The sequence below is a fragment of the Lipomyces oligophaga genome, assembly GCF_038497815.1.
Source record: "Lipomyces oligophaga strain CBS 7107 unplaced genomic scaffold V1516scaffold_1, whole genome shotgun sequence".
NCBI lineage: Eukaryota > Fungi > Ascomycota > Lipomycetes > Lipomycetales > Lipomycetaceae > Lipomyces > [Lipomyces] oligophaga.
In genome coordinates, this window is record NW_027117785.1 from 2,187,708 (window position 1) to 2,201,737 (window position 14,030).

At 44.3% G+C, this 14,030-nt stretch overlaps 5 protein-coding genes across 5 annotated transcripts; 3 read left to right on the forward strand and 2 right to left on the reverse strand.

Moving 5' to 3' along the window:
- The first annotated feature begins 865 nt into the window (after window positions 1-865).
- V1516DRAFT_689072 (uncharacterized protein) lies at window positions 866-2,963 on the forward strand. Its single transcript, XM_066923799.1, has 2 exons — window positions 866-1,307; window positions 1,378-2,963. The coding sequence occupies exons 1-2, from the start codon at window positions 915-917 to the stop codon at window positions 2,875-2,877; spliced, it is 1,893 nt and encodes a 630-aa protein (XP_066780328.1). The 5' UTR covers window positions 866-914; the 3' UTR covers window positions 2,878-2,963.
- A 115-nt stretch (window positions 2,964-3,078) lies between these two features.
- Window positions 3,079-3,495, forward strand: V1516DRAFT_662216 (ER protein Pkr1-domain-containing protein; the record flags this gene model as incomplete). Its single annotated transcript, XM_066920428.1, has 1 exon — window positions 3,079-3,495. The coding sequence occupies one exon, from the start codon at window positions 3,079-3,081 to the stop codon at window positions 3,493-3,495; it is 417 nt and encodes a 138-aa protein (XP_066780329.1).
- Window positions 3,496-3,514: 19 nt separating this feature from the next.
- Window positions 3,515-7,039, reverse strand: V1516DRAFT_669544 (muts domain V-domain-containing protein). Its single transcript, XM_066921199.1, has 4 exons — window positions 6,462-7,039; window positions 4,922-6,405; window positions 4,611-4,854; window positions 3,515-4,559 (listed from the first exon to the last, which is right to left on the reverse strand). The coding sequence occupies exons 1-4, from the start codon at window positions 6,939-6,941 to the stop codon at window positions 3,642-3,644; spliced, it is 3,126 nt and encodes a 1,041-aa protein (XP_066780330.1). The 5' UTR covers window positions 6,942-7,039; the 3' UTR covers window positions 3,515-3,641.
- A 100-nt stretch (window positions 7,040-7,139) lies between these two features.
- Window positions 7,140-8,136, forward strand: V1516DRAFT_102665 (uncharacterized protein). The gene has a single exon (XM_066918586.1). It carries the CDS (start codon window positions 7,338-7,340, stop codon window positions 7,998-8,000), a length of 663 nt encoding a protein of 220 aa, XP_066780331.1. The 5' UTR covers window positions 7,140-7,337; the 3' UTR covers window positions 8,001-8,136.
- On the reverse strand, window positions 8,065-13,728 carry V1516DRAFT_698828 (Dopey, N-terminal-domain-containing protein; the record flags this gene model as incomplete). The annotated part of the gene is made up of 5 exons (XM_066924109.1): window positions 8,065-12,995; window positions 13,049-13,129; window positions 13,178-13,321; window positions 13,424-13,545; window positions 13,650-13,728. The coding sequence occupies 5 exons, from the start codon at window positions 13,726-13,728 to the stop codon at window positions 8,130-8,132; spliced, it is 5,292 nt and encodes a 1,763-aa protein (XP_066780332.1). The 3' UTR covers window positions 8,065-8,129.
- Window positions 13,729-14,030: the final 302 nt, after the last annotated feature.

Genomic DNA, 14,030 nt, shown 5'->3' on the forward strand with positions numbered 1-14,030 from the left:
ATCACGTGCTTGTGTTAGTGAGAGGCTACTGTTCTCCAATTCCTAAATCATACTAATTTGTGGACATCATTAAAAATATATTCTGTAGACAATCAGAGGAATACGGTGTTATATGGCTATGCTATGCTGATTTGTCTCTCTAAGAGTCTAGCTGGATGCAGCTGCTTGGAGAATTCCATTTTGGACGGCTGTCTTATATGTAATAGACACTACTATGAATCAAACTGGTGCGAAATTGATTCTATTGCCGTTACTTCAAAATATTTCAGAAGGACAGATTAACAAATTGAATCGAATAATCTGACACTCTGAATCCATATGCATGCCTGAATATAGGAACTTCATCTGTAGAAAATATTATTTCATCGTTTCATATCCGTACGTCATTAAGGTTGCGCGTACAAAATCTCACTTTAGGGAAAGATATAGCACTTCTAGCTCTGAATTGTGCATATTCTGATTCCAGCATTTATTCTTTTACAAACTGCAGTGGGCACCTCACTGGCTTAATACTTCCAGCTCTTTCATTACTATTCTTGATTCGGAATATCAAATAAATCTGTAGTTCACCACTATTTGGTGATTTCTGAAGCTCACCAATCTGAATTTGTCCGAATGATAAGGTATAGAGAAATTACATCCGCATAATTAGCTTTAATTTATGCCTTGGCTCTTTATGGATGTCAATAGCACACTTAACTCGTGCCAATTCCGACATATAACTATTTACTTGTCGGATGTGTCAGCGACAATACTCATGTTTATGTAACTTTAGAATTACATAATAATCACGTGATTTAATTAGCACCTTGCTTGGATATCGCCAACGTGTCTGTAAGTAAATTGATGAAACGTATCGGTTCTTAGCCATTATTGAGGAATCAAACTGCCGAAGCAGATTTTTAAGGCCGAAAATGGCAGACAACAACGCTACAATTGGCGATGTTGCTCCGGAATCTGGTGTCGGAAATGGATCCGGAACTGGATCGGCGACGAGCAGACAGACGATGATCGATCTTCATATCGCGTCGCCTTCGTTTCTTCCGTCTGCAATTCTCGATGGATTGCGGTTCAAGCTCCCGATAAGTACAACAGTCGAGCAGGTTAAACGTCGCATAGCATCGCAGCTACAGGACGACTTGTTGTTTGCGACGGGCGAGCCATGGACCTCGACGGTCTATACGCCCGAGATCGAGACCGTCAATGACGAGCTTTTAGGAGATGTTCGCGGCCATAAGGTTATGCGTTTGATTTTTCAAGGCCGGTTCTTGAAAGACGAATCTTCGCTAGAACAACTCGTTAGAGATGTGAGTTTTTTTATTTTTGCTGGCTGGCGAGAAAATATACTGGGATGCTCATCAAACTAACTGATCCAAGGCGACGGAAGTAACATTCCACATGGTGTTAAAGCAGTCCATTGCCGACGAATTTGTTCGTGCATATGACCCTTCTAGTCGGCATACGCGCCTGAATCCCTCAACAGCAATTGCTCCGACAGATCAGCCGTTGGCTTCTGTTCAGGCTGCTGTACCCGGATCCATGACCGCGTCCTCTCCGCATGCCAGACCTCTCTATGGTACGTCGACGGTGTCCACGCAGACTATTCCAGCAGTATCCATTCCTCAGCCTCCGATAGGCACAAACATCGTTATATATCAAGATCCACAGGCCTCTGCACCGCTGCTTTCACCGCTGACTTCGCTCCCTATCGTAACCGAGTCCGGTCATCTTGCCATCCTGTTGTCACCCCAGGCAATTGCTAACTTTGCATCGGCCGGCATCATGATCGCCGAAGGTTATTCGGCAAACCTAGCCGGTGTCGCCTATACTCGTCCTGAAATCAACGAGTTTTTCCAGAGTGGTGCAGCTTCTGCACCTGATGGGGGCGCTTCAATATTCACAGCACTCATGAACTCAAGCGAAGCACATAGCAATGGCACCGGCGGGCCTACGTTCGCTCATCACAATGTTTTTCAGCAACAAATGCAACAACAACAACAACAACAACAACAACAACAGCAGCAGCGACTACAGCAGCAGCACAATCATCGACAGCCACGGTTCATGTTCAGTTTACTGCAATCGCTGTTCTTCCGGCTAGGAAATTTACTTGGCGGGGCGCGAAACCGCATGGATAACCGACGAATAGTCTTTAAAATTATTTTATTCTTGTTTATTCTATTCACAGAGCCCGGTAGTGCGTTGTACTGGGTGTCGCTTGTGTTGTCAGTGATTGCCTTATTTTACCGAACGCATGTCTTTTTCCAAGGTATGGAGCAGGACCAGGCGGCGGAACAGATCAACGGCGTTGATGGTGAGAACGGGCAGCGAGCAGGACGGCATGAAGATGACGAAGCAAATGGGTTTAGAGGACGGCTGAGACGGATGATTATTGGCAATCGATGGGGACGCATGCTTTTAGAGCCCGATGAGGAAGAGAATAATCTTAATCACAATATTGACGCTAATGGGCAGGACCGAGACCAGGACCGAGATCAGACTGATATTCGAGAACCGCTTGCTCAAGACGGAAGAAACGATGATGTTGAGCGTCTGCGACGGCGGAGTTTGTTTGAAGAAGCGCAGAGAGTTGTGGTGGTGTTTATCGGAACCTTGATTCCGTCAGTGTATGACATGTGGCATCGCCATGAAATGCGGCGTGAGGAAGTAAGACTTTTGAGACAGCGTGAACGCGAAGAAGCTTTGGCTGCTGCTAGAGCTGAAGATGAGAGAATTGAAAATCATGATGTCGTCGATGACATTGAAGTCCCCGAAGTTCCTGTAGTTCCCGAAGCTCATGAGGAGGTTGACGTGGAAGTTGAGGAAGGCGACATTCTGGCACAAGCAGATGAATCTCTAAATCTTGGAGTTGAGTAGGATTAATAAATGGATTAGGTTTAAGATTTCAGCATATTTTGTAATTTTAGTTCTGCTGTAAACCTCGATTATATAATATCTCCCCATTTGTTATGTCATCAGCACTGCGGCGATGCCAGCTAAATTAATTTGGTTGATAGCGATAAATGTTAGCGAAGTGTAATATTTCTGTGACATTTGTCTTATTTTTAATAACTAAAAATGTCTACCTTTTTCAAAGAACTTTGGGAGTCGATTTTCACGCCCGGCACGACACCGGTACTCGTTAAGGCGACTCATTACTCATTTGCAGCGCTGGTCGTGACTTTGGTCGCACTGTTTGTAACGACATACAACAAGCATTTCTTTTTCCTAACATTGATTGCCGGCGCATTGTGGGCAGCGATTACTTGGTTTATAGGCGAGCTTGAGGCAATGAAAGCAGAAATGGAGAAGCAAAATAAACCTATCGATGGCGAAGTGAAGGTCGAAGGCGAAGATGACGATGACGATGACGATGAAGACGATGAAGACGATGAAGACGATGAGGTTGACAATGAAGATCCAGACGAGGTCGAACAGGAATTGGAAGTACCGAAACTAGTTACGAAATCGCCTGCACAGAAAAAGGACGAGTGAGCGTTGATTTATACGAATAGCCGACTGATTATAGAATAATGGATAGAATACTATATATTTAATTTTCTTTCATAGTTGAATGGTTAAAAATGCAGGATGTAAATATATAATTGAAAAGTTTAAGATCATTTATTGTAATGCAGTAGTTAAACCGCGGAGTGATCCAAAACAGGCCGCTCGAGTCGGCTCAACATTGCTTCAGCTACCTCTAACGCCTTGTCCGGAACACCTGCTAGGCGGGCCACATGTAAAGCGTGCGAGCGTCGATTGACTCCCTTGCGAAGCTTGTGATCAAAATGCATTCCATGTTCATCATGGTACAGACTAGTACAATATCCTTGGACATGCTCCATGTCTTGTGTCAAATCTACCAGCTCAGCAAAATGTGTCGCAAATAGCGTCCGTGACTGGTTCACATGGTATAAGTGATGCAGAGCTCCATAGGCAATTGCCAGGCCCTCTAGTGGCGTTGTTCCGCGACCTAATTCGTCGACAATAACAAATGAACGCTCTGTAGCTAAATTCAGTATACTTGCTGTCTCTAGCATCTCCACCATAAAAGTAGACTCGTTCCGATACAGGCTATCGGCCGACCCCACGCGACTGAAAATTTGATCCACAATCCCTAGTTCTGCCACATCTGCGGGCACATAGGACCCGACCTGTGCTAGAATGCTGATCAACGCATTCTGTCTCAGAAATGTACTTTTCCCGCCCATATTAGGCCCCGTGATCACCCACATCCGCTCGTTCTCGTCTAGATAGCAATCATTTGTCGTGAAAGAAACTCCGTTCTTTAACAGTCCATATTCAACTGTTGGATGTCGGCCCCCGATTACATGGTGCGTGGTGCCTTCATGCATCACTGGTCGAACAAGTTTCCGTTCGTGAGCAAGAGTCGCAAACGAACATAAGACGTCCAATTCGTCTAATACCTGCGCGTTTTCCCGAATGCTTGGTTTGTATTTAATCACTTTCTTCCTCATATGCTGAAATACTTTCCGTTCTTCAAACCGAATCAGTGTCCGTAAACTGTCAATCTCATTTCCAAGACGTGCAAACTCCTGCAGCCACAGTTAAGTATTTTCTATTCCACTTTAGTTAAAACAACTCACCGGAAAATGATATACTCGAGAAGACTTGCGAGATATTGCAACCTGACATATTAGGCCGAACTTGCTACTTTCAAACTTCTTATAATCTCGTGCTTTCACGCTAATATGGTGGCCAAGACCGGCTGCCCAGCGAAGCTCTACACTGGGGGATTCACATTCATGCCGAAGTGATTTCTCCATCTGATCTCGTTTTATTCTGACTTGGACTAATTCTTCGTGTAATTTCTGTAATATGCGCGATGCACTTTAAACGTCAATCAAAGGGGTTCACTTCTTGATTTTTCGTCAACGAAAGCGCAAGTACAACTCACCTTGGTTTCATGATCTCCATGGTTTCCACCGGCGCCTCGCGTCGGATCAGCGACTTTTTCTTTACATCCCCTTGTTCTAAGTCCTCCATATTTGACCGCGACTGCTCTATAATCCGTCGAATGACCACATCTTGATCAAACGTCTTGGCAATCGATTTTTCCAGTAAGCTTAAGTCGACAAGTTTTTGGATCAGCCCAGAAATGGCCCCAACAACTTTTACGTTATCTCGGCGTGATTCCGCATACGCAGAGAGTAATAAACGCAACTTTTCAGTATTTTGAATTGATTGCAGTAATGAAATCATATCTTCAGCTTCCCCTCTGCCTAGTGCTATCCGTTGTGAAACTCGATGGGAGTCATGTGTCATTCGCAGGAAATCCTGGATCTGCTGTCGCAGATGAAGGTCATCCAAAAAAATTTCCACTAGATCCTGTCGTTCCGTGATCGTCTGAACAGAGGTTGTCGGCGAAGATAACCATTGCGACAGTAATCGTGTACCGGATTTCGTCACAGTCCGTCGGATATTACTAACTAACGTCTCTTCTAGGCCTGTGTCACGTAAAGTATCTTTGATTTCCAGAGCGCGCAGCGAATGCTTGTCGATCATCATATTTTCTCGAGGAATCCGCCGAACAGGTATCTGTACTTTCACAGCAAATTCAGGTAATTTGTCTTGAACGTACGATAGTAGATCGCTTGCTGCCCGTAATTCTTCGTAGCTGAGATCATTAATTTCAGATACTTTCAAGGTACCGGAAGATTCGAAGTGGTCACCCCATGAGCCTACAAAATGGGCCCGTTCATTCAATAAATCATCTGATGTACTCTTGCTTGATTGCATGGATTTATAAAAGGAAATAAAATACTGCTGTTCTTCAATCGACTGATATATTTCTTGGACGATTGGATCCTCATTAATTCCGCTATTCAGCACAATTTCACTTGGTGCGATCCGTGCAATATCGCTCGAAAGTTTAGTTTGCGTACTTGTCTGGGTAATGAAATCACCAGTTGAGAAGTCAAGCCAAGCGAGTCCAACATTGAATTTGTCAGATTCATCATCTTGATATTTCTGAGTTAGCGATACAGAGAGAATATAGTTACTTTCGAGCGGGTTCAAAAATTTTTCATCAATCAGAGTCCCTGGTGTAATAATTCTGCAGATTTTCCGAATAAACATGTTGACATTCCCGCGTACAGATTGTTTGTCGAACACAACATCATTGTACTCCTCGAAATCAGCTTCTGAGCTCATGTTGCGACTGATCATCGCAAACCGTCGTGTCGCGATGTTTGCTTCTGGATTGGGGAACTCTTCGCTTAATGCAACGTATTTTCGAAGGTCCTGTACTAGAATCTTGAGATATCTATCTAGGTGTATGCAAGGGAACCCGGCCATGGGTACCTGTTCATGAACTGTTCGCCTGCTCGCTAGTCGAAGCCCAAGAAGCGGTGCATATGTTTCGGCGTGTTCAAAATATAACTATTAAGGTTAGTTTTAAAACTGTACGCATGTGGGACAAGTATGAAATATCATACCTCATAGAAAGAGCCGACACGGGTGAGAAGCACACAATTTGGCACTTTCTCCATATTATTTTTGACTTCTCTTAGAACTGTAGGATATACTTTATCGACCTCTGATTCGACAGTTGACTCGGATTTGGGATCGGGCGGTGCTCCATCTTCAGACCCAGGCTCTGGATCAAGATTTCCTTGAGGAATCCGGTCGGGCGAGTTACGCGATCGTTTGGACGCCTTTCTTTTGGGCTTGCGAACAATTAGTCTGTTGGTGTCCGTTTCCTCCTCCTCATTCTCTTCCCTAATTTCAACGGATAGAGCAGTGCTATAAGATCTTTTATTAAAACTGCAAATCACTGAATAACGCCAGATTTCGGCCCGCCTCGTAACGAGCCGTTCGAGATTGCACGAGCTGAGTTTCGCGCTCGGAGCCCGCCTACCGACCGTGGCCGATCCACAGCGTGAAAGAACGCGACACCACGTCTTTGCGCGCGTCATTTCGCCGATCTCTCTCGAATTCAAATCCGACTGTTTTCGTTCCGCTTTCTTACAAAATTTTTAAGTCAATTGAGTGTGAGTCCAAGCTGGAACCAGCGCTGAACCGAACTTCAAACCTAGACACGAAGGAGTTGGGACAATTTGGCGTTGTTTGGATTTGCCTTGTTTAGGCAACTCTACATATATTTATTTGCCGTTGCCGAAATATTGTCCGATTAAGACCTTTTGAAAACATTTTTATAGTTCGATGTTCCAATAAGTTATAGTTGGCTTAGTGCTGGCGGTTTTCCGGGTCATACTGGTTGATTATTGCTCAACTTGTGCGTACCAAAAGATTTAGCATCATTCTGTTTAGTTCTATATCATCAGCATCAATATCACAATCTAACCATATCCATGTTCTCCACTCCAACCACATCTCACGTCGATTATGATCGCGTTTATGAACCGTCGGAAGATAGCTTCCTTTTTCTGGATCTTCTCCAAGCTGAGCAGCCTTTTCTACAAAAATATTTCGCATCGTCATCATCATTTGGCTCCCCAATCGTTGTAGAGCTAGGTATCGGAACTGGAGTGGTAATCACCTTCGTGCACAACTACATTCTTCCCGATGCATTATTTCTTGGAACAGATGTTAATCCATACGCGTGCACCTCTGCTCTCGCGACTTCACTTGCCAATAGAGGTACTCGATACTTCGAGGTAATCCGCACAAATCTGATGGACAGCTTAAAACCAAATCTTGTCGACCTCCTGCTCTTTAACCCTCCATACGTTCCGGACGACTCACTACCCTCATATGAGTCTGCAATGCAATCTGACGACTGGCTCGATTTTGCACTACTAGGTGGCCCAGACGGAATGAAAATCACCTCAGTCGTGCTCGAAAACCTTGACTCGATACTTTCCGCCCGCGGAATTGCATACATCTTATTTTGTAAACGGAATAATCCTCAAGCGGTTGCTCGTCAGATGCAGTTGCGCGGCTGGTCCGTTGTTTGCATCGGTGAACGCAAGGTGCGATGGGAAATACTGTCAATTCTACGATTTTCAAGGTGATTGGTTCTATTTGAATACACGCGTATTTCAGCCGCTATAGTCTTCCTATTTCATATTTTTTAATAATCAAATAATAACATTTATAATAAATACATCAATGCTACACCTCTCTCCCCTTTATACAACAATTCACGCAAATATATCGCCATAAACATCCGCTTCGAGACTCTCGTAGTCGACTTTCGCTAATGAATAATCCCGCCCATAACTAGTTGCACTTAGATGGCTGAAAAAAGCTTTCACCTGCTCTACATTCTCCACTTGTCTGCCCGTTAATATCGGCTTCCGCTTCACCTGCGCCGTCAAGGAGCTCGTCGCCATCTCCGCAGGGAGCTCTGTGCTCATTGGCACACCCATCAAAAACGAAAGTCGGTCTACTAACGGAAGCGGTGACGCCTCTGCTCGGGGGAAAACGGCTTCCACTGTGTCCTTAATAAACAACCAATAATGCAGCTGAAACTCCTCCGGCCCAAGAACCAAAATCGCATCCAATAATTTACTCGCCGCGAACACATTCTGCAACGCTTCTTTCTGGAGTCCATTGATATCATCATTTTGTAACTGGACAAAAACTGATACTAATTCCGTGTAAATAAACGTCCAGAAAGGCGGTAAATGGACCGGCGATGTTCTCAAGATAATCGCTCTTAGACACAAAAATACATCACTCCGGATCGACTCCACAACATTGGAACTCACAAGCTCACTCAACTTCACTAGGGTCTCTTTCAAATTGTTCATAAACTGGTCTGTTTCTCCGCACATGTATGCAAACGCAATCCGTCGTAGATTTAAACGACGGGCAACCGATTCCTGATCAGACCATCCAAATAACACATTTGTATTCGACGAATGCGTAGACACTCGCGAAATCAAATCCGGAATACGCTCCTTATCATTTGTCAGCCACTGCCGAATTACATCTCTCCATCTCGGCAACTGTGTCTCAGAAATCGAAAAAAACTTGTTGTCATAGTAAGCATCCGTAACCGAAGGCTTCCACGATTTCTGTGTGCTCGGCACTCTCGACAAATAATATAGCACTTCCAAAACTGGACCAGAAACACTGGTCGGAAATGTCTTGCTTCTCAAGGCTGGCGTGATCACGCTAGCACCAATCACTGTACAGGCAACTGCAACCCGATCACTCTCAAGTAATATTTTTTGCAGGTTAGGAACCACAATTGCCAGCGCACGACATAATTCTTCCTGTGACACTTTCGGTCGAGATGAATTGTCGTTTCGGTCATTTCCTGCAAGTCCAAGCTGTGAAAATGAGCTCTGAGGTCTCAGAGAGGGTACGGACGCAACCAGGGTCGATGCTGTGCTCATCGCACTAGATACAGGTGTCTGCGTGCCATCCGCCGTCGACTCTCCTTTCTCTTCTGCAAGGGACAGACTTGCAACTTCGGGTGCGTTGACTCCCGAGACTTGTCGTGAAGCAACCGAAGAGTTCAATAGCCGCAAAAATACGTCCGCCAATTCCTTTCGCAATCTCCGTTGCTCTCCAAAATTCGTAGAATCAACTTTACTGCCCAAAATAGCAATGAATATCAACACCGACGGCAAAACATGCCGATAAAGTCCAATATTACCAGCCACATCTTTCACAAACGTCATGCAATCAAACCAAATTTCCTCGATCGCATCGTTCTCAAGCGATTTAACGTAATCCACTAAGAACTCAATTAATTGAGGCTCTGTCAGATCAGTAGTCAAAGTGGATCGTTGACTAGATTCTAATAACACCGGGTTTACTCGACTGTATATCGCGTTCATGATATACGGCAATGTCAACTTTGGACGAGAGCCATCAAGAACATGTAAAAGCCGAAAAACAGTATTCGAGCGATGAATGTCAATTAACGTCTCTAATGATTCCAAAGTTTCAGACAAGTATAAGCGCTCTAAAATGCGACGCGCTCTATACTTCATGCGAGATGAAATATACAAATAAGATTCGTTAGAGGCCGAGTCATGATCAGCTTTGACTCCCTTCGCAATCTCTTCGCCCCATAGCCAGATGGCGTGGCAAATCTTGATACAGTCCTGAAAACAGAGAAGAACAGTGAGTCTGTTGTTGGCAGCAGCACTTCTTGCTTGAGGAGATTCTAACGAGAAAACGCCGGAGATGACAGTACCAAAAAATCCAGGCTCTGAAGGAGTCTTGGGATTTGTAGATTTTGTCTCGTCCTCAAGCAACTTCTCATGCGCAGCAACCATCAAATGCTCCAGTCCGTGCATTAACGCAAACAATCCACTTTCGGAGGCACCTGCACTTTCCTCGGAAAGAAATGAGCTTGAGCTTGCAGATCCATATACAGACCGAAGCTCCTCGAATGTTTTCTTTATCTGAGTGCAGAAACATTCAACAATTGGAATCAATATTTGAAAAAGAACATCGGAAAAAAATGGTAAGATATCAATTAGAAATTTGACCCACGAATCCATTACAGGTTCATTTTCATCAGTTGACAAACCCTCAATGATACATTGGATAAGACTCGAAGTTGGAGAACGTTGCAAAGCCGTATCACTCTGTCGCGGCGCATCGATCGATTCACGAAGCTTAATGACACTGTCATTCGGAATTTGAGAGTTATCAGTGGAAGAAGTTCCGTAGTTCACCTTAAGCGTCCTGAATAGGACGTCTAAAATTAATGTCTGAGTATAAATATCATTTTTGTGTAGATTAGAAGACAGCCGCGCTGTTAAGGCTTGCTCGATATGCAACTCTGGTTCACGATGGCGACCATTATCAGTGAGCATAACGTCGAGGAGCTGCAAAGCACCGCGAAGAACTTTAGAAAGACTTTCATGAAGTTGAGCAGAACTTTCCTGTGGAATATCATATTTGAGTGTTTGTAAGATAACACGGATAAAAAATCCTCGATAAGACGGATCACCATCTTCCAGTCCGATATGCTGCAATAGATTGCTTCGCGAAGCATCAACACTGATCATATCAGTAGCCAGCGCTGCATTCAAACTAGGAGGACCCATGTCGAGAATATTTGTTAGAATTTTCAAATAATACAAGAAAAGTTCCAGATCATCATCTTCGCCAAATGAGTATTCTTTCCGTCTCAAAAATGGTAACTTTAGAATCCTCGATACCAAAATTGCATAGAGTCTATTTGTAGTCAATGTAGCTCCGAGCATATCCAGCCAAGCAAGTGAGACTGACCGCAAAGGAGAATACTTGTCTTCCAAAGAATCAAGCATCAGCAGCAGCGGTCTCGTCAAGATAGCTTCAAAATTAGCATAATCCACACTATGAGCCCATAAGTTTATGAAAGCATATCCTGCATTCGGATTTGCATGGCCATCAGCGACAAGATTTGAAATAGCAGCCTCGATTTTATGGTCTTTGCATTTACTTTGCAAATCCCAAAGTGAAGTCACCGATTCAACATGAAACTTTCCTGTGGGGATGCTCAAATAGCCCCAGTGGAGTTCCGTGAAATTTCGAATAGAAATATCAATTTCCTGGCGAGTCATGCCATTTCGCTCTATGACAGTACCCAGTAGTCTAGTAGCACCATAAAGCACATTAAACGGAACCTGCTTATCCGGCTTCAGACTAAGTAATGCTTTGACCAAATGATCGTTGCGCCATGTCACTTCTCCTGGAATTTTGGCCAGAAGAGTGACAGTCAAAATGCACACATCGCCGGCGCATGGATCTAAATCTAGAAGCGAAGTTGTTACCAGCTCAGCAGTGGAAGTGAGTAGTAGCCAGGAGATTGTTGCCGGTAAAAATGGAGGCGTAGAGGGATCATCTGGAGTACGCTGATAAAATAATTCAATTTTGTTGAGAACACTTTCAGGTTCGAACACTGAAATTTCAGATTTGGCCGTTGGAAGTAAAGCTCGAGAAGGTATGATGTCCAATAGTTCAGAAGCGACTTCGTGCCAGACTTTACCGTCCAAATGCTCGACATGTTTAGATCTCACAATGAACAATGTAACCAAGACCAAAGGCAGATGAACAATAATCATTTCCTCCTCGCGTACATTGAATGTTTTAAGAATGAAGAGAAGTAGGTCCAAGTCTTGCTCACTGCAAGCCAAATTGAAACCGTCAGACCAGATATTCGAGGCTTCCACACCGTCAAAAAAAGAGCTTGCACTCTTCAATACTTCCTGATAAGCTTTCTCAGATGGAGCTTCTGATTTGTATCTGCGAACGCTGCGCACAACGGAAAGAAGGATATCAGGGACAATCACACCGCCAACCTCCCAGCGATCCATCAGACTAAGTGCAATTCTGTATGGGCGAGCACGAGTAATGGGATCCGGGGCAGTGGAAGAAATTAAAGCTAGGAGGCCATTCACTAAAGAATCTTTGCCATACTTTTTGAAATAATCTGATTTGTTGAAGGTAGGCGTCGGATTGTCAGATGTAGGTTCGGGACCCAATAACCAAGTCCAAAGTCGACGATTGAGGGACATGTCTCGACGAAGAACGACGGAAGAGGCTGATATCATAAGTAAAGTCAGATCGTCTGCAGGAACCAAGCACTGAAGTGCGCCGTTGTGCAGTTGAACGCTGCGGACGAGAAGTTCAAGAAATCCGCGCTGGACGAGGACCTGCTCGTCAGCAAGACCCTTTCCAAGAGCGCGTACAAGAAGGCCTGGTTCAGGAGAGACTATGGATTTCAGTTCGAGTGGCAGTGCTTCCAAAAGTGAATCTTTGGGCTTATCATTGGGAATGGAGTTGATTGCTGGGAATCTACGACTGGCGTAAACAACGGCACCAAGTCGTCGATCCGAAGAGCCTAGAACAACTAAGAAGAAGCATTGCCAAAAATATTCATCGTCGCCGATGTGGGCTCTAAAACTGTCGATCAAAGTAAGGGTAGCATTGAACGATTCAGAGGTCTCGTCGTCGATGCCAGGGAGCAGAGCCAAAAGCAAAGCACGCAAAATTGGACGCAGAGAGGCAGGTTCTAAAGGAAGTATATATGTACCGAGAATATGGAGAAGATGAGGCTTAAATGAAAATAATTTAGTTTTGAATTGACGCTAAAAAAAGACATATCTACCTTGACGTTGATACTGGCGTACGCCATGAGAGGGAGAAGACCTGGTATCCAGATGTTGAGTTCCTGAGCAAGAGTTTCCCTCTATAAAATTGGTTAGATGGAAAAATTAAGAAATGACATGGAACTGACCTTCAACATGCTGAAAATGTAACCATAGAGTTCAAGCGCCTTTTGATGGACACCAGAGGGTAGATCAGGTTGGAGAGATTGGGCAAGCCTGTTTGCTATGATAGGTGCGTAAGGGACATGGTCTGCGTTGTGGGATTGGAGAGCCTGTTGGTTAGTATGGATGAATTAAATATGTATGAACCAGAGTAGATCAGGATGGCTGTCACGACTCCAGGCCGACCAGCCAAAACCAAAAAGGAAACTTACGCGCAGAAGCTTTCCTAAAAATGAAATATAATCCGCCCATTCTTCGACGCTTTCAAAAAGAGCAAGTGCACGATCTAGATTTGCGGCATACCGCTTGAACTTTGGATCTTTCTTGCGCACTGCTAGATGATAACGTTAGAAATACTTGGTAAACTGCGACCACGCGGACAATCCGAAACAGACCCAGCTGGACCTATATCGGCTGTCGAGTTAAATAGATACGTACTATCGTCGGATTTGGAAAGGATGAATGGTAGCGGCGAGATAGTGTGGAGAATCGACGACGAAGGAGCTGAAGGAGCCATCTTGCAGCGGAAAAGAAGTCCGACAGACCAGGTAAGCTACTAGATAGAGAAATAAGCCGTATTAGACAGACGATCGCGACGTCGCGACGATTCCAGATCAGCCAGAGGGCCAAAAACAACGCAATTAAACCAACTAAAGCAGTAACAAGCGTTTTATTTGGATGTTCAGGTAAATTTTTGAACTAATCCAGGCAAAACTGGTAAAAGAATTGACAAAATTGACCAGTTGATTGCGATCGCTAACCGGGTTGATTGGGAAGGAGAAGCGGTTCACAGCATGGCGGCCGAGCTGTCAGCAGTAA

Bases quoted from the DNA above. Each gene is read 5' to 3' on its own strand.
- V1516DRAFT_689072 (XM_066923799.1), top strand. From the start codon at position 915: ATGGCAGACAACAACGCTACAATTGGCGATGTTGCTCCGGAATCTGGT. The intron at 1,308-1,377 runs GTGAGTTTTTTT...AACTGATCCAAG, and splicing joins TAGAACAACTCGTTAGAGAT to GCGACGGAAGTAACATTCCA.
- V1516DRAFT_669544 (XM_066921199.1), bottom strand. From the start codon at position 6,941: ATGACGCGCGCAAAGACGTGGTGTCGCGTTCTTTCACGCTGTGGATCG. The intron at 6,406-6,461 runs GTATGATATTTC...TAACCTTAATAG, and splicing joins GTGTCGGCTCTTTCTATGAG to TTATATTTTGAACACGCCGA. The intron at 4,855-4,921 runs GTGAGTTGTACT...TGACGTTTAAAG, and splicing joins ATGGAGATCATGAAACCAAG to TGCATCGCGCATATTACAGA.
- V1516DRAFT_102665 (XM_066918586.1), top strand. From the start codon at position 7,338: ATGTTCTCCACTCCAACCACATCTCACGTCGATTATGATCGCGTTTAT.